The following is a 25,313-nucleotide window of genomic DNA, read 5'->3' as shown; positions in this document are numbered from 1 at the left end:
GCATGAAGCTGGACTCCCTGGTGACAGTGGCAGAGAGGAGATCACTAAAAAAAACTACTGGCTATTATGGACGATGCCAGTCACCCTCTGCACACTGTCATCAGTGCACAGAGAAGCCTGACCAGTAACAGGCTGCTCCTCCCCAAGAGTCGGACCAACCGGCTCAGAGACTCCTTTGTCCCCAGAGCCATCAAACTATACAACACCGAATATGGCAGGAGGGGGAGAGGGAGAGGGAAGGAGTACAGCCTGCCGGACACTACTATTCATGTGCAATAACCCATGGGCAATAACAATACTATCCATGTGCAATAACTCATGTGCAGTAATTTATTATTATTTCCACATCTAAGAGTGCAATGTTTGTTTGCAATGTTTGTATATACTTTATATTTTAATTTTTTACTTGAATCCACCCTTGTTCTATTTTAGTACTAATTATTCAAGAGTTTATTCTACTTTTATATTTTATTTCATTTACATTCTATTTTATACCAGCACCTTAGTTAACTAACTTAACTTAGTTAGTTACTTTTTACTTTTTTACTTTGTACTGCTGCTTTACTGTGTTTTTTGGTGTTGTACTGCTCCTGGTACCCAAATTTCCCCAAGGGACCTCCCAAAGGGATCAATAAAGTAAAGTATATTCTATATAACAAGTTAAATTAAATATAAAAAACCTATTATACTAAACACAGGCATTAAACATTACCATAATAAGATAAGATATCATTGTATACTACATATATGCTCTGTGGCATTTCTTTAGAAAATATATTATGGCTTTACATTTATCAGTAGTATGATATTTGAAGAAGCACAAAGCTGTAATTAAACAACATCAAATCAAACCAGGGAGCCTGAGACATCATCAACACGAGGGGAAGAAAACAAAATCATGTTTTTCTCTTCAGACATTTCTCTGTTATTTACTTTCTTCTTGTGAATCACTGCGCAATTTACATTTTCAGCCCACTAACATTCATTCAAATAAAACATGACCTGGTCATTACCCCTACACATAACAGGTCAAAAGAAGACAACATCCACTTTATAAGGATCAAAAACCGTAAAGGCTGTGAATCACTGTATGAAACTATGGACTCAAAAATACTTTACCACGACCTTTAAATGATGACAAGCTATAAATCAAATCTGAAAACTCCAGCAACAACACGTCACAGTCTGTTATCAAGTTTCTGGACATGAGGTGAAGGTTTTTTTTCCCCCAAATGCATAACCTGACCTTCTGATCAAAATCCAGAGTCTCACCACAAATCATCACCGGCTGCTGCGATGCTAACCACATACTGTAATTTTCTGTCAGCTAACTGGAGCTGTAAGGTTGCACACACTTTAAACAAACCCAGATCTGCTGGCTGCGAGGTGACAGTGTTAAAAACCGAGCCACTGTGCAGCCAAAACAGTCGATTCTTCCAATCTGAACATGTGCTCTGCCAGAATGCCCTTGAGCAAGTGACTGAAGCCGCTGGGAGAAGGCACGTAGTACAGAATCAGCCGAGCGTAAACATGTTTTCTCATTCAGAATACGTCTTCAGATCATTTGCCAGTCTCTCTGACTCCTCTCAGGTTCAGTTTGGGATTCAGTGACCTGGATTATTGTGTCATGCTGCAGATGAATCAGCTCTGGCCACCTGCCATTATTGTTCGGTGCATGTCAGTGGAATCTGCTGCAGGCCAGGCTGCTCAGAGCAGCATCACACACAAACACACACTGGGAAAACCAATTAATCACACTGGATGTGAAGGACTGCAGCTTTTAGACTTTAACCTGTTCAAACAACTGAATGCGTCATATGAAGTGTGATATATGACCACATGACGTCCAAGGGAGATTAATGAGATAATCTAGCATCTTAATACATACATACATATTCGATCATGCACTTACAGCTCACCATCTTGTACCTGTCTCGTTTTATCTTTTCATATTTCTTTAAAGTTGCTCTAATCAAAAAAATTTACATCAACAATGGATCAAATGATTGTGTGCAACTGAAAGAGTTTGCTCACAGTGACGAACACACAGCGAATCATCACCCAACTCTACAGCAGTGCCCCTCAGATCTGCGAAGCATTTTACACTCTTTGAGCTCACTGTTTTGGTTTCATGGCCACACAACTTCACTGTTTTGGTTCTCTCACAAACACTCAACAAACTAACCAACAGATTAACCGTAGGACTGAAGAAGTCCCAGTCATTTTGCTGTTTTTAGGCAGCTTTTTAGCCGTTTTAAAAAAGGTATTATTATTCTCCTTTGATTAATTCCTTTATGTGTCTGTATCAGAAATGTTATTCATGATTTTATAATTAGATTTTGGTTTAATCCAAATTTTGTATTGTCCATTATTTTACTGTTATTTCTGCCTGTCTTTGCCAGGATGGACTTGAGAAACGTGTTAATGTTAATGATGTTTTCTAGTTATCTAAAAGTTTTGGAATTTATTTTGCAAACTGTTAAAATACTAGACGTTTACCTGGATCAGAAATCGTTATTTCATTTTCACTGTTACAACGAATAAAAGATTTCTGAGTTGACATCACCATAACACATGGATACATCGTTGTTAGAATAAAGAAACGGGGTCTGAGTTGCTCTCACCTGACCCGCCAATCATCCCCGGTCGTCGCGCGAGCGGGAGCGCGCACAGCCGAGGAGGACAGGGAGCGCGAGAGAGGGAGAGACAGAGGGAGGAGAGGATGCGAGCAGTGTCGAAGGAGGACTGTTTCTCTACTGATGCTCAGATGTGCAAACAGCTCGTTTCTTCCTCTTTAAAGCTCGTCTAACCGATCAGGTAAGAACCGCGACTCACGACTGAACTAAACACGGATTCATTTTTCATTTTACACCTCAGGAGAATGACGAGGCGTCACAAGTTGCAGGTGCACGAACATCGTAGGGGATTAGTTTAATTAGTAAACTCAGCCCAGTTAGTTTTAATTACCGTCACACCGTGAGAAATGTCGATAATATTCTTATAATGTGAAACGTCGTCAGCTTTGTGTCAGTAAATCTGTTCCTGGAAATGTTTGACGAGGTAAATCAAAGAGTTGACGCTTCAGAACAAAGGAAACAAAAAAAGGGAAACTGCAGTTAAGTCTGTAAATGACGGCAGTAATTTAGATTTCCAGGATGAAGTGTTGGAGAGCAGTCTGATCTGACATCCACTCCCTGTATCCCGGCAGGAATGTCATGAATGAAGTCTGCTGTGTGTGTGAGTGGGCGACAGTCCCACACAACAAAAACAGGATTGTTCTCTGACATTTCCCCCTCATGTACACTCTATGTGGAGAGAGACATGCTTTAAAGATCACTTTAGGATCCAGCTGTTTTGTTAAAGTTTTTCTTACGTTCTCATTTCGTCTCAAATCATTTTTATAACCTTGGTCAGCACCATCTCCGTCACTGCTATCATCAGAGCAGATAGGGAGTGACTGTTGATGTAATGCAATACTTCCTGCCTTCTGAATAATAAATGGAGAAGACACACTCTCTGACCATTATATACTGATTTGCTCTCGCTCTCTTCTCTCTTTCCGTCTTTCTCCAGTTTTCTCTCCTCCCGGCGTCAGCTCTTCGGTTTGAAACCTCACTCCCAGCCTCACTCCCAAACCTTATCATGCTAAATGTCACTGTGTCACAGCTGGAGAAGCTAGCTCCTCTGTGATAACTGTTCACATCATTTCAGTAAATATTGACATTCAATCTCTTGCCTCCTTCAGGTGATAACATGGGGAACGGTTCAATGAAATCAAAGCGTTACAAACACACAGACGGCTCTGCTGCTGCCTCTAACGGCCGAGCACACAAAGATCACGGCGGCGGGTACAAGAGCTCGTCCCTGGATTCCCTAAGGGCCCGGGTGGAGGAGCTAGAACGAGAGGGCAAGAGGAAGGATGAGGAGCTCTGTGCCAAAGAGCAGCAGATCAAAGGTCTCCAGGAGCAGCTGGCCAAACAGACGCGAGCTCTGGCTGAGCTGAGCGAGGAGCTGCAGAACAAGTGCATCCAGCTCAACAAGCTGCAGGATGTGATGAAGAACCAGAGCGGAGCCTCTGCCAGCCTGGCATCACGACCTCCCTCCGTCAAAGCCAGCGGGAAGAGCAGCCCTAACCTCAGCGTTCGCATCAAGGAAACCCTCAACAGACGGAAAGGGGCCAAAGCTGGGGTGTCAGCCGAACCCACGTCCAGGACCTACGACTCCAGCAGCCTGCCCAAGTTCTCCTTCGAGAACGCCCGGGTACCAAAGGATGCAAGGTGAGATGTTTGTGTTTTTAGGAAGGTTTAAAACAAGTGGAGAAGGTAAAGGCTTGGTTCCTGCCTCTAAAGGGAAACCTTTACCCAGTTTTGTGGCAATAGCTCCATAAAGAAATCATTTCACAGTTTGGTGTGGAAGAACTTGACTGATCTGGACAGGACCTGAAACGCTGACTGCGAACCAAACCTCATCATCCAGAACAAGTGCTGGACCTCACTAATGCTCTTGTGGCTGAATGGGAGAAAACCTGTGCAGCCAGGTTCAAATTTGAAACCAGAACAGTGGAAGCTGTTATATCAGCACATTAATGCCCACGGGTTTGGAATAACACGTACAAAAATCTCATTTAGGTCTCACATAGTTTTGGCCACGAACAGTTTAATGAATGTAGTAAAACAGCCTTATTTACACAACATTCACTACATTTAAAGTCATTCAGTTCCCTAAAACGTAGTGATTCTCGTCACACCAGCAGGTATAAAAAGACATAAATCAAATTTTATTTCCAACAAAAGAGGAACTCCTTCACTTTCATCAAATGAAATTACATCTCTCCTGTTATTTCATTGATTTATGCCGCCCCTCTGTGTTACTGTATGTCCCACCCCAACGGGGAAGTATATCAAATTAAGGAAGTAAGTTGATCTCAGAATGCTGCATCATGGGCATGTTAAGGCTTCAGGACGTTAAGGAACATTTGCAGTGAACAAACATGCTCACTAATGGCAACTGGTACTAAGTAAAGAAGCAAATACTTCAACCAGTCAGAACGCTCTGCCTCAAAGGATGTTCAATATTAAGTATGTCTATGATACGCCCCCTGGTGGCTGTGAGCAGGCATGGAAAGGTCTTGACAGCAGCCTGAACTCTGAACCAGGGCCGCCCAGTGATCTTCTGCCTGTGTGTGTGTTGGATGCTAAGACCTGGTGACTATGAGATCCAGCCTCACCCGAAACAACAGTAAAACATGCCACTGAAGCTCTTCTCCAGTTTCCCAAACTCCCCAAACGTGTGCAACAATCCTGCCTTCAGTCATTTATATTTTTCCTTTAAAGCTTTCTCTCTATTAAGAGTAAATATGGGTTTTTTTTGTAGGAGAAAGATGTTGGTTGATGTTGGATGAAGGTTGTTTTGTGTCTGGTATTTGTGGTGACTTTGTTAGTCACACGACAAACTGATGTAAGATATAAAAGAAACCAGAAATAACTGGAGATACTGCTGTGATAAGGACACACAAAAAAAATCCCTGCCAACTTTATTCCATTTAAGTCACATCTGCTTTCCAGTGCATGAAAGCTAAGGACTGTATGGTAAATCATAATAATCTAACCTTAAACCACATCTCACCGTCTTTAGAGTGAAAACTACATGTGGAACTTCACAACAAGTGTTCATATCTTCATCACACGTGGTTGCACATGTTCAGAAAATGTTCTGAACACATCTTGAAGTAAAGACAGCTGAACTCTTCAGAGGGTTCAGTACAAGAAGCTTTGTCAGCTCCGATGAAGCCTCTGTCGTCACAAGTCATATCATTTTTTAAAATACAGCTTAAAATCAAAAACTGCTGAACAATCTATACGAGCTACAACAACCTCTGCTCTCAAACCCTAAACCTGGAAATGTGCAGACTGACTGTTGGTTCAGATTCGTCCAGTGGACGCAGAGGGACGCGAAACACCCCATCATGTTTTTAAATTTGTCTTTAACACTGTGCAGACCAGTCAACACCTGCTGCCCACATCTCTTCAACACTCTCACTCTCATCTGATTTGGCATTCAGCCACTTTTGTTCTTTTACAGCTTTACATGAGAGCAAACACAATAAGTGCTGGGCCACTTTATCACTGTAACACAACCTGGCAAAAAAAAAAAAAAAGAGCGGTGCTTCTCATTGGTTTTGAGATCTGACAGCGTGCAGAAAGTTTTGTTAAGATCAAATCCAGCTAAAGGATCTTTAATATATGACCCACTGTCATGTGACATTATTCACACAACTGGCTCAGTCAGACAAGAAACAACACAAAGAATTATTTAATGAGAGCAGTGAGCCTTGTTATATTTTCCAACATGAAAGCCAAATCGCCTTTTGTCACAGCAAGTGTTCTTCAGTTTGTACAACATGGATTCAGTCCTCTGCAGTGTATAAATGTTAGCATGCAGAGTCTCCCTCTCTCAATCCGATCCTCATGTTTAAAACATATGTCGCTAATAAGCCCACCATGGATTATATAACCAAAACTAATGTAAATGAGGCAGTCTGGTACTCTCATGCACACTGGCCCTTTGAAGAACACTCGTCTTCAGTGTAATACGATGCAGACTCTGGCAAAGTAATGACACAGCTAAGTGGGAGGAGAGGATGAGAGCTGAAAACTAAAGAACTGGATGTCATCTGCTCTCGTTTTATGAAGCCCAGAGTGATAATTTATTACACACGATAAGCTGGATAAACAGACCACCCACCACCTGCACCGCTCACCTCTCGGAGCCGCGAGCAGATCTCATGATCTATAGTTCGCATTCAACCAGGACGCTTAACCTTTTCCCTTTACTACTCCCCGAAGGAAGTGATGTCTTCTTCCTACGGCCCCTCGCTGCAGCTGTTAAAATGCACAACGGTGAACTTTGACAGCTCATGATGATTTTATGTTTTCGCTGTTTTACGTGATTCATTGGTGGAAAGTGACCGGAGGCTGCAAATAGTCATCATTTCACAGGAGACAAAATATTCCACGCAGACTAAAAAAAACATAGTGAGTAATGTGGATGTGGGCGTCCTGGTTGGCTCAGTGGGGTCAGGAACGTACGACATATCTTCGATCAGCGGTGGGAGAAGCATTCAACAGTATATTATAGTTGTTTACTTAAGGAAAACCTCAGTAAACATAAACAAATGATTAACTGGAATCTTCAAAGTAACAAGTATCTACAGCCGTCAGGTAAATGTAGTGGAGTAAAAGTATTCAAACAAGAGGGAAATACTCAAGTTCCAGTACTTACAGTAAGTACAGCAGTGATTAAATACACCTGGTCACTGTCACTTCAGCCTCTGTGCTGATCCTTTCTCTCAACCCCCCGACAAAAAAAAGCCACGCTATTAGAACAAAAACATCTAAGGCAAACATCTCCACTTCATAAATAATCTGTAATTCTGTCTGGGATGTCCCATGGGTTCATCCTTCAAAGTCTAAGGAAGACAAACTGTACAATCTGATGCTAAAACAGCAAAACTCAGTAACAACATTTCAGCACTTGTCTGTCTGTCAACTCGTCCTTGTCTTTGTTGACAGTGTGAAGAAGCTGCTGACAGACGCCCTGAACAAGAACCAGTACCTGAAGAGGCTGGAGCTGCAGCAGATCAAAGACATGGTGGAGTGTATGTATGAGCGCGCCTACCAGCAGGGAGAGTACGTCATCAAGCAGGGGGAGCCCGGGAACCATCTGTTTGTCCTGGCAGGTCGGTTCAGTCCCGTTTGATCATCGTCTTCTTAGTCTGGAATTTAATTAGGAAAAGGTCTGAAAATGAACTTTTTCTTTACAGCAGCAGCTCATGCACCGATGATTAGTCTGATAATACACACTGTGGTTTAAACATCACATGACACATGATGTCCAATAGGAAGCAGGAGCAACATGTGACATGATGAGGAAGCCAACAGTCTGCAACCTGAGCAGGTGATTTCACTTCCACTGGATGGAGAGTTAATGAGTGGGTGGAGTCTTGTTTGGACCTGCAGACTGTTTTCTCTCTCTCCAGGGTCACAGTGAAGTCACATGTACAGAGATGCACCATGCTGGTTACCTGGTTACCTGGTGCTGTGGTATAAAACCAGGCTTTTGGTTTATATCAGTTCATCAAAGAGAAGGAGAAAAACTGAAAATCAACCTGAGGACTTATTTTACATCTGCTTTCTTTATCCCGGGTCTTTGCTTTCCAAACTGTGGAGTTCGCATTTGGCTAAATTAAAAGTGACCACTTGTTGCTGACTGCAGGGTTAGAAGGTCTGAAATTAACAGTTAAAAATCCGAAATTGGCAGAAAAATCGTAGTCACTTGCCACAGCGACCTGTAGTATTTTGAGGTGACTATTCTTGGACTTTGCATGTTCTCAGACTTTGGCCTTACTGGCTGTTGTGCAGCTTGTCTGACCGCGAGCCAATCAAATCAAAGTGAAACAGCCTGTTCTGCATAAAGCCAGCTTCTGATTGGTTCGACTGCTCTGCACAGACTAATATCATCTAAACTTTTGAAAAAGTTTGGAAGATTAACTAGCTTAGTTTTATAACATATGTGTATTTTTGTGTCTTTTAACCTATTTTTTTTTTACTTCCTTGTTCATTTACTTAAAAAAAAATTTATGTTTATTGGCTGTTTTTAGTTGTTCCACACTTCACTGGCAACGCTCTCAAAGTAACTAGGCAACGTTTTTTAGATGACCACATGGTCTCTAAACAATGGTTGGTCATCTGCCATGTGTGGTTGGTGGTGAAATTTTCCATTCACAGACAAAACGTCTGAGTATTTGTTCTGCTGTTCACTGTGTTACAGTCATTTCTCACCCTGGACAGGAAAATCTATGAAGCTGGTAGATAATGCAGTGCAGAGTCATGGTAATAAATTCATCCTGACATTTAGATAAGTCCAAACATGACCCAGTCTAGTCTTAGAAAGTCATAAATTACACATCGCTTATTTAAAAAAAACAGATAATTGTTATGTAACTAAAACTGAAAACAGCAACAATGAATCTATGAGATTTTACCACCAAATCTGAATCCGACACAGCGTTTGCTTTTGTGATGTGAATAGTTACTGAGGTATTAAAACAGCTCATGATGAATGATTAATCACTAATGAAAGCCCTTGAAATAATGATGCAGACATCAGGAGCCAGTGATCGTAATCTCATTAATGAAGTCTTTAATTTGAGTCAGAATTCGTTCTGCAGATGATTTCATTTCAGGGTCACTGATGGACCAGGACCCTAAAAAAACATGTTGTGTTTACACTGTAGGTGGGTACAGATGGTAGGAAGGAGGAGGAGAAGAAGGGATGGGTATTTTTTATTTGGATAGTAGGTTTAGCAATTTTTTTATATGTTGCCACAAAATTTTAGCATGGATGGCCCCAGGAGGAAGAATTATTATTTTGTAATACGTCCCAGAATTAATGTAGTAAATAGGCTCATAAACTGTAAAATAACAGGAAATTCTGGAAATAAAACCTGCAGGCCTGTTTCTACTGAGTCTCTGTAAAGGACATCATACAACTGCTTGTTTGCAGGTATTTTTACAGGCTCCGTCCATATCCACCATCTGGTGAAATCATGGAAAGCACAAGAAGAATTTAGTGATGTTCTGGCCAAAAGATCCTGATGAATAACCAGCCTCTTGTCCTGCCTTAAATGAACTGAATGAAATTTAAATGTCATTAGGTTCTGCCTGTAGCACGTGTCTGTCTCCTGTGTCTTTTTGCCTGTGTCCTAAATGTGCGTGTAGAAAAAAAAAACCTATTGATTGTCCTTGTTTCATATTTACAGATGGGAAACTGGATGTGTTTCAACATAACAAACTGCTCACATCGATAATGGTGTGGACCACTTTTGGGGAATTAGCCATTCTGTACAACTGCACACGGACTGCATCAGTGCGAGGTAAAGATTTTTACATCCCGGCAGACGTGATCAGACGTCACGTAACACCAGTCTAGTGCTGCGTCCTATTTCTTGCCTTTGCCGTCGCCCTCACCCCTGCCCCCCCCCCCCCCCCCCCCCCCCCCCCACGAAATTGAGTGGTATCCCAGTTCAAAAGTTTGCCATGAGGTTGCACATGATCAGTGGTAGGAGCTGCCCTCATCACAGGGTTGGGGTAAAATAGGAGGCAAATTATAGCATAGGTTTACATCACCAACGTGAACCAGATTGGTAAATTATGTGTATCAATTGAACACAAAAGAGCTCGCTGGCATTTTTCCTCCACTGGAGAAGAAGTTGGGTAAGAATCGTGGATATTTTAAGACAGCTGGAGAATGAGTTCCAAGATGTTGTAGCACTGTTTTCAGTGAAAGTTGCTAACTGGACATGCACACAGACAACTCTTCTGGGGCCAGTGGAAGTCCCACGACCTGTAATTTTCACTGTGCCAACTATGGCAAAACTGCCTTACAGCCGAGTGCTGTTCCTGGAAGCTCAGTAAGAACCCAACAATCATGAAGGATTTGAGTGCATGAAATGTTTTGGACCATTTTTTGTCACTGGTTATGTGCTGAGTGGTCACTGACAGACGAGGTCAGAACGGAAACTGGTTCAGGTGAGGTTTAAAATCCAAGTTTTGGTGTCTGATCTCAATACGTGGGAAAACAATGGCTTACGCTGCCCCAGAGAGATTCTGCCACTGATCATATCTGGAGAACACTGTTGTTTAGTCATAACCCTTCCCTCTTCAAATGGCCATTTTTCACTATTCCTTTATATGACAAGCAATGCAACCTTTGTTGCACAGGTCCAGAAAAAAATGGGGCAAAAATATGTGAAAATAAGCCATTATATCATTTGATGACTGGAAGAAGCTAATTATTCATGGTTTATAGATACTGTAGATTACTTCATATTATTTGTCCAGAACCCTTAAACTTCATAGTCTCTTCTAAACTCTCACTGATGATCTTCATCGGAGTTGCAGTGACTCCTTAAAGCTGAGGATTCACCTGATTGTGAGAACAGGAGAATCAGATAGGGGTAAACAGGCCTGGGTATGGGTGTGTTGACGGAGGCTTTACATGACATCCACAGCTTTGCATTCTGATTGGTTTTCACCTCCGTGGCATTTGGAAAACTCATACCATTCACTATGTGAGTGCTCTTTGTCCAAGTTTGTATATTTAACCAAGTAATTGACTGTTGGCCCTTGGGGGAGGGATACTGAGTTAACCTCAGTGTTAAGGGTGAACTGGAAAAACCGTGACAGTTTGACAGTCTCTTGTGGGTTTGACATGATAACACATGATGTGGATAAAGGGGAAATCTTTCTTTGCTACTGCTCCATGTCAAATTTTCACAGCTACTTCTTCCCTGTACCAACAGAAGCCCGAGTTCCTGTAGATCACCACCGAGACGGACGACAGATCACAGTGTTTTTCTTGCCTCTTTCGTCCATTTGACAAAACAAAACAATCCGTTCTTTCTTTGTGGTGATGGAAGGCTTTAGTCAAACCACAGAATGGGAAGAAAGATGAGAGAGAAGGGAAGAAAATGTTAATCTTTTTGTTGTATCTCACCATTCATTCATGGTTATCAATCCAGACACTGCTATTAAAAACAGCTGTTGCCCTGTTACTATCTACTAATCAGGGGCAAAGGTTACTCGTGTTTTGTTGGAAGGTCAGAACCTGGACCACGTCAAGCTTTCTGATTAATATGATGTTCCTTTTACAGCGGTGAACAAAGTGCGGACCTGGGCTTTAGATCGGGAGGTGTTTCAGAACATCATGAGACGGACGGCTGAGACGCGGCACGAACAGTACCGCAACTTCCTCCGAAGGTTAGCCAACAAGCTGGCACCACCTTACTGTTAGGATTCTTTTAAGTGATTTCAGCGAGTGGTGTCGGCAGAGTATTTCTGTACGAATCTGTTTGTTAGTTAAATATTTAGGTTTAGATTCCCGTTTCTTGGCCAAAAACAGTTTTCCAAAAACAAAATTTGCTCAAGCAGGGTTCTGCTTGTGTCCACTGACGAATGAATGTTTGGTCCAATAATCACTCTCCTGTTAGCTGTAGTTTAATTTGGTTTTTGACACCAGCAACGTAGTTGTACTGAAACTGTCCCTGGCATCATGTGTAGTGTGCAGTGATTTCTATCACACCGTACAAACAGAAATTAATGTTCATCATCTGTGTTTTGTCTTTTCTGTCAGTGTTTCACTCTTGGCTAATCTACCAGAGGACAAGCTAAGCAAAATAGTGGACTGCCTCGAGGTGGTAAGTTATTCTGTCAAACTACCTATAATTCCACTGGGGGGGGGGGGGGGGGGGGGGGGGGGGGGGGCGACAGTTTGACTTTTCAGCGTATTGCCTCAGTATTGCACAACCCTCTGGCAGCTCATGGGAGCCTCAGCATTGCAGATAGCTGCTGTCAAAATATCATTACCATTTGGCCATATACCATTACCGCGTGTCAGCATATTCTTTCTACCTCCAGTCGGCAAGACCTCACAAATTACCTTGTTGATGAACAGAGCCGATATTATTCCTGTCGTCGTCGGGCACTGTATATTGTTACCATAATTATTTGACCAAGGCCCCAGAAAGTGTTTATTCAAATGGGGGATGAGTGATTTCTAAAAGATGTGCGAGTGACAGGCTTTTGGTTTGAGAACATACAAGTGTGTGAAAGTGAATGTGTGTGCAAGTGTGTATGTTGAAACACGGCTTACTTCATTTCTCCTCCACGAGCATTGTATTTCAGCAGCGAAAGAGAAAACGGAGCACAGCTTGTCAGCTTCGGGTCAAAAACAGCTTTTCTCAGCGTCTTTTCGCTTCAAGGACATTCTCCGAAATCGCTGGTCGTCCTGCTACTTTCCACTACGGCAGAATTTCCTTATTCAGTCATTTCTGATGTAGCTGGGTGGGGTGAGGGTGGGGGTGGGAGCCGTGGGGGGCAGCTGTAACCTAATAGTGGTGCAGATGTTCATCGAGAACCTGCCAGATAATATTGAAGCTTCTTGTCAAACAGTGGGGGAATGGAATTTGGTGCTTTTTTGGATGTGCGTGTTTGTTTGTACATGTGTGTGTCGGGTGGGGTGGGGGGGGTGAGGGGGGGGTGGGTATCTGAGCACCTTCTCTGTCAGATTTTCAGTCTGATCTGCAGATTGTTCTGGAATCAACAGCAAAAAAAACGAGCTCTGGTTAAAGTAAAAACATGAAACAGAGATAAAAGTAACTTATCTTTTCTTCCACCCGTGATCCTGGCATGCAGTGTCTTGTAATGTCATGCGTTCGCCTTCCCAGAGAGCTGCAGCCTAACACAGAGGGGGAATAACTTGAAGTTAATGACATTTTAATTGCATCATCCCCTAAGAAAGGAACACACAGCCTCTGTTGAACGTGTATAATTTGATGCCCAGCTGTAAGCACACAGCTAAAATGAGAAAGATGCTCATAATATTACAGAGCTACATACAGACCTACACAGGCTGTAAGAGCAAGATGCTGTAATCTGGTGTGACACTGTGACAGATGGCAAACCGGAGCGGTTAGCGCTGTGCTGCCGGTTGATGTTATCTATCTGTTGTAATCACATTACATAGCCAAATAGAGCTTGTTGTTGCGCTATTTGTGTAGGAAGTCTTGTTAACTCATGTCATACACATCTGTTATTGGCCTGGAACAGATATTCAAACTTTGATTTGGCTCCAAAGATGGTTTCTTTAATGTGCTTGTTCACTGCTGGTAAGTTGCTGTACATGAGCTGTATAATTTAGGGAGCTCAGTGTGCATCAACAGCCGCCCCGTCTCTTCTTTCTGCTGTCTGAAAGTAGCCCTTACAAGATCTCTACTAATGTTCTTCCAGTGGAAGAGATGGGAAACAAAACCACTGTCCTTCTTCCAACCCAAAACATATACTACAGTTTATCTGGGGAGTCTGAGTTAATCAAATCAAAGGATCTTCCAAAGTTAATCTGTTTAGTGCAACATTACCACTTTGTTTTTGCCTGGACAGTGTTTCTGTGCTGAGCTGTCATGTAGGGACAGTAACACACTGAGGGAATTTCATAGTAAAAGACTGTAATTTTGGAAGATGCCTGCTGGACTGGCTGCTGACACTGGACTTTATACAGAAGACAGTGGACTTTTGTCTCCTATAAATTTCCATTGGAAGTGCATTAGAGAGGGATCTCTTAATGATCAGAATAAGCAAGAGGAACAATTATAGCAAGAAAAAAAAGTTCCAGTGTACTTATGGGCACCTGACTCTCTGCTTGAGGACAGGTTTGATAAAAACTGTGAACCTAGCCTTTAACCTTTTGTAGCCCTTATAATGAGGTAATGATAAACAAGAATGTAGATCATTGAACACTCCACTGGACCCATATAATGATTCATACAAGAGTATATACGAATATTACAGTTTTAAAAGAATTGCTCTTAAAGTTGTTGACATGGTTTCTTTCTTCTTTGTCCATAAATACCACTGCCCTGCAGATTGAGGGAGCCTGAAAGTAACAACTGTTCCTGACATATTTTACCCCTTTTTAAATAATTCATGCATGCTCATGTCAAAGCTGATATTTCAACAGCTCCTTTAAGGCAGCACGATGCTTTCAAGGAGCTGCACAGAACAAGCAGTCCACCTGGGGGCTGAGGAAGACTGCGGTGGTCTTAAAAATAGGTCCAGTCCTTCGTCTTGTTTTAGTGTGTCTGCCATGAGAAACAGAGCGACATGGAGTTTGAGTATGTGCTGTGACTGGTCGATTGACGGTCACCGAAAATAGGATGAGTGCAGCCAAACCCAACACACACACACAGCAGAGCATGAGTGGCTCTGTCTAACACTGACATGGGCAAAACCAAATCAGAGCAAGCTGATGGTAAAGATAAGACAGAAGGGGATGTATGTGATTGTTGGGGATCAGGCTACTTAAGGTTTTTAATGAAAATGATCTTCTTTCTTTCCTGAAAACATAAAAGTTTGACTCAAGTTCCAGAATCAGGCTCAGCAGCCTGGTATAACAAACCGGAGACACAATTCAAACGCTGTCGCTCCCCTGCACCATCACTGTATCATCCAGACAGTCTATATAAACAGAACCTTGGCATGTTGTCTCCGCTGTCACAGACGGGTGTTAAACTAGGCTCTCCTGAAGCGTAAACGGGACGTAAACAAGCTCAGACGCTCAAGGAAAATGCCACTTGTGTCAAGAGTTTTGACAGTAAACACCAGGGAATGTTTACGCGTGGTTGCTCTGATTTGTTTGTTCACTTTTCACCACAGTCCTCTATAGTCAAACGGATTACAGCCGTGAGCGGTTGTCTCAGCCGCGGGAATTTGGCATCCGTCCCAGAGAACGTTTCATCCCGGTCACCTTCATTCTTTGCACGTCCCCTTCTTCACCTAAAAGCTTGGAAGCTTTCAGGAAGGCGATCTGGCAGCTCGCTGACTCAGCAGCCTGGCTTTGGCGCAGTGGTTGGGATGGTGTGTTAGGTCTGGTGATGAAGAGAGAGCGACGGACAGCGTGAAGTGGAGGAATCCGCCTCTGGATGAGGGCTCAGCAGACTGAGAGAACGAGCTGTGTCTCAGCGTTTAATTCAGGAATATTTCAGAGTGTTGTAAAACTGAACCAAACACTGAGACTTGTTTTATAGATTAAACGAGATGGATTAATAAAAAATGATTAATGTGCTAAATAAATTAAAAATCTCAGCCCATTTTAATCCACCATTTCAAATTTATCCCATGACCATGGTCATAAAAGGGTCCCATGACGACAGACATCAAAAACAACACAATTAACATAAACTATTGACCTTTATTTTATGCTTCATTAACCCCCCAAAAAATCAGCCAGTCGAGAGGCTCTGAACGACAGATCATTGATGGCTGAACTCCAGCCTTCATCCCGCAGGGGACCGACTACCAGGAATCAGACCAGCCGGGTCGATGGCTGAATCAATGTAATGCTTCAGTTCTGACTGTCGTCTCCCACCACCCCCCCATCCCCCCGCCACCCCCCACCCTCTCCCTCTGCCCATCAGGAATACTATGACAAAGGAGAGTATGTCATCCGGGAGGGAGAGGAGGGCAGCACCTTCTACATCATCGCACAGGGAAAGGTAAGGTGTCTCACCTTCTAACAGGTAAACAAGCTGCACTAACACACACGAGTCCCATAATTCAGAAGACCCTGAAACTGCAACTCTGACTCTTTACTAATACAAACTTTAATCCTAAACCAAAGACGAGAGTCTGACTAACCCGATTAATCTGCCTCTCAAAGGACCACAATGGGTAATTCACTAATTTACTCATATTGTGTTCTGATAGTTTGTGTTTTTTGAGTTAATAAGTCTCCACTGAAACCTATAAAAATGAGTTTTTTCAGGCTGGTGCCTCTTAAATGGGAGATGACCTTCATCATCTATTTAATGGATATATCACTGCCTTTAAATGAAGAATTATTAATTTTTAAAAAATCCATGAATAAAAACCTCTGTAAACAGGAGGAAACTTTATTATATGGAGAGTCAACATATTTTTTTTGCCATTATTTCCATCTGTAATGAAAAGATGTTTCACATGAGCTGCACTGCAGAGATTGCTGAGGCATTTTTAGTCTCTGCAACACTCATTTGGGGCAGAAACACAAACCATAATCCTGTCTTTACAACAACAAAACAAATCCTCCAGCGCCTCAGTCAGACAATACTGCATGATGTCTCTATTGCACTCATCAGGATGCTGCTTCAGTCTTTGCAGTGACGGTTTTTCTCTTTAAGTATTAGTGCTGAGCAGCTGCAGAAATATCAGCAGTCTCCCAAAGTCTTCAAAGGACTCTGAAAGAGTCTGACTCTGCCTCTGTTTTAATTCTTTCTCTGTCACCTTCAATTTGTTTTCCACATGAGAGTAAACAAAACTCTGTAACACAGTGAATACAGCAGGTATGTTCTGCAAGTAAATCAGAAATGCAGTGGACAAGAACAATTCTGTGTCCCTGACCTCATGAAACCTGCCCTGAAATCATGTTTGAAGATTATCATAACCAACAGAGGAAAATGGCCATAAAAACATTTAAAATACGAACAAACGTAGTCCATCAGTAACAAAACACTCCAACAAAACAATATGTTGGGCAAACGGCATGTGAGCCTGGAAGGTGTGGGGCTCATACACTCATCTGTCTGTCTGATAAGTCAGCAACCTGACACCGGGGAGTGAGGGGGGGTGGAGAGGGGCCAGAGCCGTCCACCGGGACCTTCAAAATGCCATTATGGGCCGATGTGAGACAGCAGCTCCTCAGCACTAAGCTAACCAAACCAGAGAAAGACATATGTTGTTTGGAGGAGGGGGGGGGGCTAATACAGGAAATGGCTCCACTACCCCCCCTCTTGTACCCCCTGTCCAGGGAGGGAACAAACTCTGAGAGAGCCTGCCACCAGGAAAAACAGGGGAAGTGAAGGTCACAGAGGTCAAACGGGACACTTAGTTAAAACACACCCTGGCCGTTATGGCTGTGATGTCATTGTGGCATTTCTTCAGCAGGACGATGCCACGAGTGGGACGTCTGACCTCGAGCGGGGTGGGCCACCGGGTTTTAAAGCCTCACAAATTACAGACAAGTTTCACAACATCAAGGCTGAAAACTGCCGCAGTCTGTGACGCCACTGAATCGCTCATAACCCATCGTCTTCCAGTTACTACAACCAAATGTGCTGATTTCATTTTAACTTTTTTTAAAAAATGCATGTAAAAATATCTGGAGACAGTTGAAAGCTCCTGTAAAAAGCTACAGCTGTGACTCGGCAGAGTGAAGACGTGGAAAGTGCTTTCAAAATCCAGCTAACCGTGTCGTGCAGGTGAAGGTGACCCAGACCACCGAGGCCCACAAGGTGCCGCAGATCATCAACACGCTGCAGAAGGGAGACTACTTTGGAGAGAAAGCTCTCATAAGGTAACAACAACAACAAACAGATCTTTGTCATTTTACTCTGCTCCTGCCTCCTGAACTTTGTTGTTGAGTCAATTTCATTTGCATTTTAAATACTAAGTCACCACCTAATCCTCAAAACACACGTACGTCTCTCTCAGTGATGATGTCAGGTCAGCGAACATCGTGGCTGAAGAGAACGGGGTGGAGTGCCTCGTCATCGACAGAGAGTGAGTACTCTGGAAAATGAATACCACGACTTTCTTCCTCCAAAGTTTTGTTCCCTAAATTATCGTTGTGACGCAAATACTGTGAAGTGAAAATGGCAGCTGCAGTGTGTTTGATTACCCTGCATTCTAATATGAATAAGAGCAGCTACAGCGTGTGATCTTCCTCAGGAAATGTCTTTTCTGACGACTCACAATCAAAGTAGAGCCTATGAAGCCGACATTCCAGTGGTTCTATAGTTGACGTGCGGTTTCTGTTTTTCTAGGACATTTGATCAGACAGTGGGCACCTTCAATGAGCTGCAGAAGTACCTGCAAGGCTACGTGGCAACACTTGATCGTGACGACAAGAAGAGACATGCCAGGTAGGCACAGTGTCTAAAGCCGTGTTAAACTTCTTCTATTCCAAAAAAAAAAAAAAAAGAACCACATAACAAAACTTTTTTTGAAAGAATAATTTTGAAAGAGTAAGCCACTAAAATCCTAGTCAGGCATGTTTGATTCTTTAAATTATTCATCTCAGTATCAATGAAAAGCCTATTGAGCAGATTATTGAGGTTTTTAAGACGGAGAAAATCTGTTTTGGGATGGGAGGGACAAAGGGACTTAACTGCACAAAGGATGGATTAATTGGTTGGAGTTTTGATGTTTTTTTCCTCTTCATTACGTGAAGTGTTACAAGAGGAAATAAATACACACCTGGCTTTTTCATATTTGGAATTCCATCCTTCTTGTTAGTTGGATTAAATGTAGAAGGCCCTCTCTCCATCTCTGCGTCCATCCAGGAAGTCAGTGTCACGGCACCAGAGTCAGCCGCTGTCGCCTGATGTCATCCAGCTGAAGGACATGGTGTCGGTGTTCCCTTCATCTAGGCCCTTCGACCACCTGGAAGTCATCGCTACACTCGGGGTCGGTGGCTTTGGACGAGTAGAACTGGTAAGAAACTATGCATTACTATAGATTATTCATTTCGTTATAACATAACGTTAAAAACGTCCACATGGCTATGCAAATTCTGAAAACCATGTGATACCTCACCCTGTTATTTCCACCTGCAGGTGAATGTGAAGGGCAAGGACGTCACTTTCGCACTAAAGGTCATCAAGAAGAAGCACGTCGTGGACAACCGGCAGGAGGAGCACATCCACTCGGAGAGGAGGATCCTCGCTGAGGCTCGCTCGCCTTTCGTTGTCAAGTCAGTCGCCCTGCACAGCCGCCGAACACATTTCCGTTTTTTTATCCTACATGATGAAGCTCTGTTCCATTAGTCTGGGAAAACAGTGCAGCGCTTATTAGTTTTTGATGAGATCACAGTCGGGGCCTCGAGGAGATTACATCTTCTCAATGGGGTAGAATGGCCGGGCATATTGAGACGTCTGCTATGAAAATGTAGTTATTTGTTCTGAAATATTGCAGCAGTGGCTTTTCTTGGCCTTTTGTGAGATTACCGATGATCCGATTTCACCTTGTGCAGTGGTATTAAAGTCATTCTTCAGCTTCTGTAAAACTGGGAGCTAAGATTAGATGTAGGGTGTGGCGTGACAGTGGTGGAGCAGTTAACATCCAGTGAGTGTGATATTGATATTGATCTGTACGTGCTATTAGGAATTCACTCTGAAAATATCACCACAAGGATCAATTAATAACAAATCAAAAATTTAAGCTACAATTTGTGCAGCAGTGTCTTTAAATATTTTATATTCCATTCTGGTGCATTGTAATAATCATCAAGTCGAGTGATTGTTAACTGTGACTGCTCTCTATTCATTTCACAGGGATAATTAAATTAAACAAAACGAGATTAGAGGAAAATATCCAGCACGCTAAATATTTACCATCAGGAAAACAGTCTTATGTTAGATCAGACTGTAACAAGAAAAAAACTGATCAGAAATATTAGAGCGGTATGGATATCGTTCTGTTTACGCAAAGGTAAAACATTTTACTTTGAAGCTCAACTGGTCTGTGCTTCTCTTATTCCAGACTGTATCGCACATTCAAGGATAACAAATACGTGTACATGCTGCTGGAGGCCTGTCTGGGTGGAGAGATTTGGAGTCTGCTCAGAGACAGGTAGGACAGACCAGACACTGACTGATGCCACATTTTGGAGAAATAACATCATTTCACCAGCATTTTCATTTTGTTGCTGGCTCGTTGGGTGAAATGATGGCATTATTGTTCGGTTATCATCTAATGAGGGAACTCAGACCTACCCTGCCTCGCAATGAGGACTCTCAGCCCCGGTTGTCATAAATCAAGGGCTGCCTGTAAGTGGGTTCAGGTGCATCTGTCTAATGAGAATGCTTCTGCTTCTCCGCCTCCTGAACATCCGAGCGTCTGACCCTGCTTGTCAGGAAAAAAGTTTAAATTTGGTTGTCTTGTCTGCAGGGGGAGTTTTGATGAGCCCACTGCCAAATTCTGCGTTGGCTGCGTCACGGAGGCTTTCGACTACCTCCATCGCAAAGGTGTCCTCTACAGAGACCTGAAGCCTGAGAATCTCATGCTGGATACTGAGGGATACATCAAACTGGTGAGCATGTTTCCGATCTGTAGTTGGACTTGTAGTTGTAAGAAGCCAAGTTTAGTCAAAAATTTGCGTTTGCAACTGGTTGGCAATTATGGAGGTTAGAAGCTTCAACGTCACAAGGCTCAAAAGTTCTCTTTTCTGGCTTACACCGATTTATTGTACAAAATTTATGGAGATAAAGCCATATACTCATTGGGGTGTTTGACAGTAAATATACAGGTTTCAAAGGCTTTTCCAAGTTAGCAGCCATTCTGAATTCTTTTCTTTTTTTTTTTATGGCAAAGCCCTGAAAGTTCCACAGTGGACTTTAGAGTTATCTGATCAACTCTGCTTTCCCAGGTTGACTTTGGATTTGCCAAGAAGATCCGATGTGGCCAAAAAACCTGGACCTTCTGTGGGACCCCGGAGTATGTGGCCCCAGAGATCATCCTCAACAAAGGTCACAACTTCAGCGTGGACTTCTGGTCTCTGGGCATCCTGGTGTTTGAGCTCCTCACTGGCAGGTTAGTGCATCTGTGCTTCCAGTCTGCAATAAGGCTTCGTGTCAGTTAGGAACCGTATTATCATCCTTCTTCTTGTTAATTATTGTTTGTTCATTCTATGAATAGAGTGAACTGTTGAAAGCTTCCTCAAAGGCTGAGAGAAATTAAATATGTTTTTCTTCTCCATCCCACAGTCCTCCATTCACAGGGAGTGACCAGATGATGACCTACACTTTCATCTTGAAAGGCATCGAGAAGATGGACTTTCCCAAGAAGATCACCAAGAGACCCGAGGACCTCATACGCAAGCTGTGCAGGTACAGCATCACACGGGCAGAGCATCATTCAAAGGTGAAGCTACAAAATCCCAGCAGCCAGTGAATCCTTAAATCCATCACTATTACCACCTGTACTCAGCCACCAAATTTCTCAGAACAGAACTTGATAAAGGGCGATGAGCCGACAAATTGTAGAGAAGACAAAGGCTGATACCTGACAGACTAGGTACCAGAGATGGAGCCAGCCAAAAACTGCTCAGCCTCTGAGCGTTAAGTTCAACTGAAATCCGGATGTGCAACTAAATCAGAAGGAGGCAGTGTCTTCAAATGTCGAAGCACCTGAAATTTACCTGAACAACTAAGTCAGAAATACAGACGCACAATATTTGGACAAAGCAAGCAGCATTACTGAAAAAGAATCTCAAAGTGTCTGTGGGTCTAAACAGTAATTTGGTGATTTCCCGCTCTGCTGAACTTTACAGGCGAAATCCCTCAGAGCGACTGGGAAACCTCAAAAATGGAATTACTGATATCAAGAAGCACAGGTAAGCAGGAAGTGACTCGTTTGGTTGCGGATCTCAGTGGGAAGATTAGCTGCACAAATCAGTGCTAATTGAACATTATGAATGCGAGCCAGTGATTTATGACCCCTGCAGTTAGATAATCACCAAATACACTGTACAAGGTAAATGGGCTGCAAATATATTCAGAGGACTCATTACATTATTGGACTTACTACAGTCTTATTAAGATCATTTTCCTTCATGAGGACAATATGAAGAGATACAGGAAGATTTTCAGTAGGGTCATAAATTACAGCTTGTTTTTAAATGTGTTGATGACCTCAGGCCATCAAACTGATAAGGGCTCTTACCTCTTATAATGGGCCTCCTTTCAGCCAATCATACTCCCAGGAAAAAGGGTTGAAGTTCAAGGAAAATGTTCACAAAGGTTCCTCGTCACAGAGCGAGTTCCACTATCACACCTAAGGGGCTTGGTGGTTGGGGAAATACTGGTGTTTGTGCTGGCAGAGTCAAACTCGTGACTGTACAGACAGAAAGAGATAAAGATTTACTTGCAGGCATGTTTTTATGCACTCTCCCATAATGTGTCTGAAGGTGGTTTAATGGTTTCAACTGGGAAGGACTGAAGGCAAGGACTTTACCGTCTCCACTGAAAAGAGAGGTAAGTATAGGCAACGAGTTCTAATATAAAACAAATCCAATGACAGAAAAGGACAGATAGATTTAACAGTTTTTAACATTTGCAGTGAAGAAATATTCACTTATTCCTAAGAAATAAACCTCTCACCCTTTCCTCCTTCCTTGTCTTTTCTTCCACAACAGCTCACAGGGCCGACAGATCACAGCTACTTTGACAGCTACCCCCCAGATGAGGACAGTCCTCCTGATGAGCTGTCTGGTTGGGACATGGACTTCTAAGAACGTCTGCTCCATCTTTTCTCCGTTTTCCTTCCATTTCAGACCCTGACACCAAAAAGTGAATGAGCAGAGTGGGTTTTGAGGTGACCTTACAACACCTCAGAGAAATGTTGCACCTGTGTGGTGCAGCGGATAAACACTCACCTAAACCGAACACAGCTGGCCGTGTTTGTGGATGGGAAGCTGGTGCGGGATCAAATCCTTGTTGCTGTTGCTTTTTGGCCGTGGACGGCTGGGAGCACCTGTGCGAAACAAAGCAATAGCACAAACATCTGTATGTGTCTCTTCAGAGTTTGGCAACGAGAACCAGCTCTGCGACGTATACGGTTCCAAAATTATACCAACTTAGAATTCATCAAAAAACTTGCCTTTTCAATTCTGCAGTTCAGTTTTCCCAAAGATAACTTCTCAGTTGCAAAGTCTGGACTTAATATGCTTCACTCCACAGATCCAGTGCACAAAGCTCATGTACAGTGTTAACAACAAAATCTCAGAAGTGTTGCACCAAAGAAAACAGTGAAAACAAGTCAAAAGCCCATTGTTGTCCAATTTAATCTGAAGTGAGAAAGTGGTAAGTCAACAATATTTTCACCATCAGCTAACTAAAGCTGACCGTCTCAAGCTTCATCTCATACTACTTTGGAGCGAGCGAGTCTTGAAACAGATCAGTGTCTTTTGTCACAGTATTGTGTTTTGACATTCCTTAATCAGTCTACACTCATAAAATAATCTCTAACAGAAACGTATAAATGTTTTTCCTTTTTTTTTTTTCCCTCTGGGCCTTCACGATGGCTCCAGATGTGGCTGGTATGGAAATCTGTGATGCAGCTGCAAAGTCTTTATTTCTTACAGCTGAGGAGCTGAGTGAATAGATGTCTGCAGTCTGATTATGGCTGAAGAGGAACTGAGGTGTGTGGAGAGGAGATATGTGTGGATTAGACTCTGATTAGACGGTATCTGATCACAACACACTACTTTCTCAAACATGAAATAAATTTGTTCTAAGAAGCATCAAGAGTTATTTGTGCCAACAGTGGTATCCTCACAGTTCCTCCACTGATCAACTGCACACACACGAAAACACACAAGAGCGTTTTTCTGAGCTTCCGACAGCAGGGAGCACGACCCGAAGAAATAATCAGTCAGCTCTGTGGTCTGTGGAAGTATTGATTGATGATGTGAAGAGGAACAGCAGAGTGGCCAAACTGAGCAGAAACCCTTCAGGATTCACTGTGGTTAAAAAACAGACATGTATTTTCCATTTCTAAACACTGTGTGTGTCTGTGTATATACTGTAAAGCACAATCATCAAAAATACACAGTTTACACAATCCCAGCTACTTGTTCCTTTATGTAAACTCTAAAAACTGGGTGAGTGAATTTTGTAAATAGCACTTATATATATATGTACGTATACACTGACTGGTGAATGTGTGTGTACAGTATGTACAGTACGTGATACTGTCTGTGTATGGAAGCACCTGAAGTTCTTGGGTGAGCTGTGGCCTTACGATGACTGACTTCAGGATACAGCTGTGTTTGTTAATATTTAAGAATTTCTTTTTTAAAAGTTTTTTTTTTTTTAATTCAGAGGTCTGCAATCAGACTAACCACGACCCTGCTACTGGGCATGCTGGCTTACAGGACACCTAGATAAAACACCCATCATTAATATCTCGCTTTACTGCAATAACGGGTCAAAATGTCTGCCACCAGAACGGCGTGTTGCTTAACTTGTCTGGACTCATACCTCAAAATAAAGTTTTACACAAACAGAAATGTAACCAAACTGTTTAAAGCCCCATAATGCATTTAGACCTCAAGTTCACTGAACATTATTATATCTGGAAGATATCAGATGTATCTAAGCATATATTTCGGCATCAGAGTTAAAATCGCAAAAACAGGCTATTTACACATTTTTAAAGAAAACAGTAAAATGTAGTAGTTTGTTGTATTTACAGATTTTAGGATGTTACAGCACATACTGCATGTGTGCAGTGCAATCCTACAAAATACTGTACCTTTATATAAAATGTAAATATGAACTTGTTTGAGCAGTGAGTGGAAGCTGTAGACCAACGGTAATGTATATAGAAGTATGCGTCTAAGTTTTGCTATTGAATTTCAGAAATCTTGTATTTTATGGAGAATGGTACCAAGGGAAAGATAAAAGAAATAAAACTGGAGTATTTTGCTTTATTTGTGTGTTTTGTGCCTCAATCTGTCCAAAGCTTCAGGTTTTAAACAACAAAAAAACCTTGATAGATCTGAGTCTTGCATACTTTTATTCATTTCTTTGAATGCTTTGTAAGGAGGGTCAGAGCTCAGAGGGGGGAGACCTTTAAACAGTTCACCACACCTTCACATCAGTAGTGACAAAGTGTCCATCACAGATATAAAGACCATCAACATGTCAGGGCTTCGGTCTCCCT

The 25,313-nt window shown here is 42.4% G+C and overlaps 1 protein-coding gene across 3 annotated transcripts; it reads left to right on the top strand.

The window, feature by feature from the left end:
* Positions 1 to 2,739: 2,739 nt before the first annotated feature.
* prkg2 (protein kinase cGMP-dependent 2) lies at positions 2,740 to 23,469 on the top strand. Of its 3 annotated transcripts, none has more exons than XM_041042453.1 (19): positions 2,740 to 2,817; positions 3,746 to 4,277; positions 7,572 to 7,738; positions 9,821 to 9,934; positions 11,714 to 11,819; positions 12,193 to 12,256; positions 16,031 to 16,108; positions 17,849 to 17,943; positions 18,081 to 18,149; positions 18,413 to 18,511; positions 18,932 to 19,082; positions 19,205 to 19,341; positions 20,130 to 20,219; positions 20,538 to 20,679; positions 21,016 to 21,179; positions 21,353 to 21,475; positions 21,919 to 21,981; positions 22,555 to 22,621; positions 22,783 to 23,469. In XM_041042453.1, exons 2-19 carry the CDS (start codon positions 3,754 to 3,756, stop codon positions 22,876 to 22,878), a joined length of 2,349 nt encoding a protein of 782 aa, XP_040898387.1. In that variant the 5' UTR covers positions 2,740 to 2,817; positions 3,746 to 3,753; the 3' UTR covers positions 22,879 to 23,469. The 3 variants fall into 3 exon arrangements, with proteins under 3 accessions (XP_040898387.1, XP_040898389.1, XP_040898388.1); XM_041042455.1 differs by lacking the exon at positions 2,740 to 2,817 and having other exon boundaries at positions 3,754 to 3,810; positions 3,856 to 4,277; positions 18,932 to 18,995; XM_041042454.1 differs by lacking the exon at positions 2,740 to 2,817 and having other exon boundaries at positions 3,754 to 3,810; positions 3,856 to 4,277.
* Positions 23,470 to 25,313: the final 1,844 nt, after the last annotated feature.

This window comes from Toxotes jaculatrix, chromosome 7, assembly GCF_017976425.1.
Source record: "Toxotes jaculatrix isolate fToxJac2 chromosome 7, fToxJac2.pri, whole genome shotgun sequence".
NCBI classification, from domain to species: Eukaryota; Metazoa; Chordata; class Actinopteri; family Toxotidae; genus Toxotes; species Toxotes jaculatrix.
The sequence above is the reverse complement of the archived record's forward strand: the minus strand, read 5'-3'. Positions and strand labels throughout refer to the sequence as shown.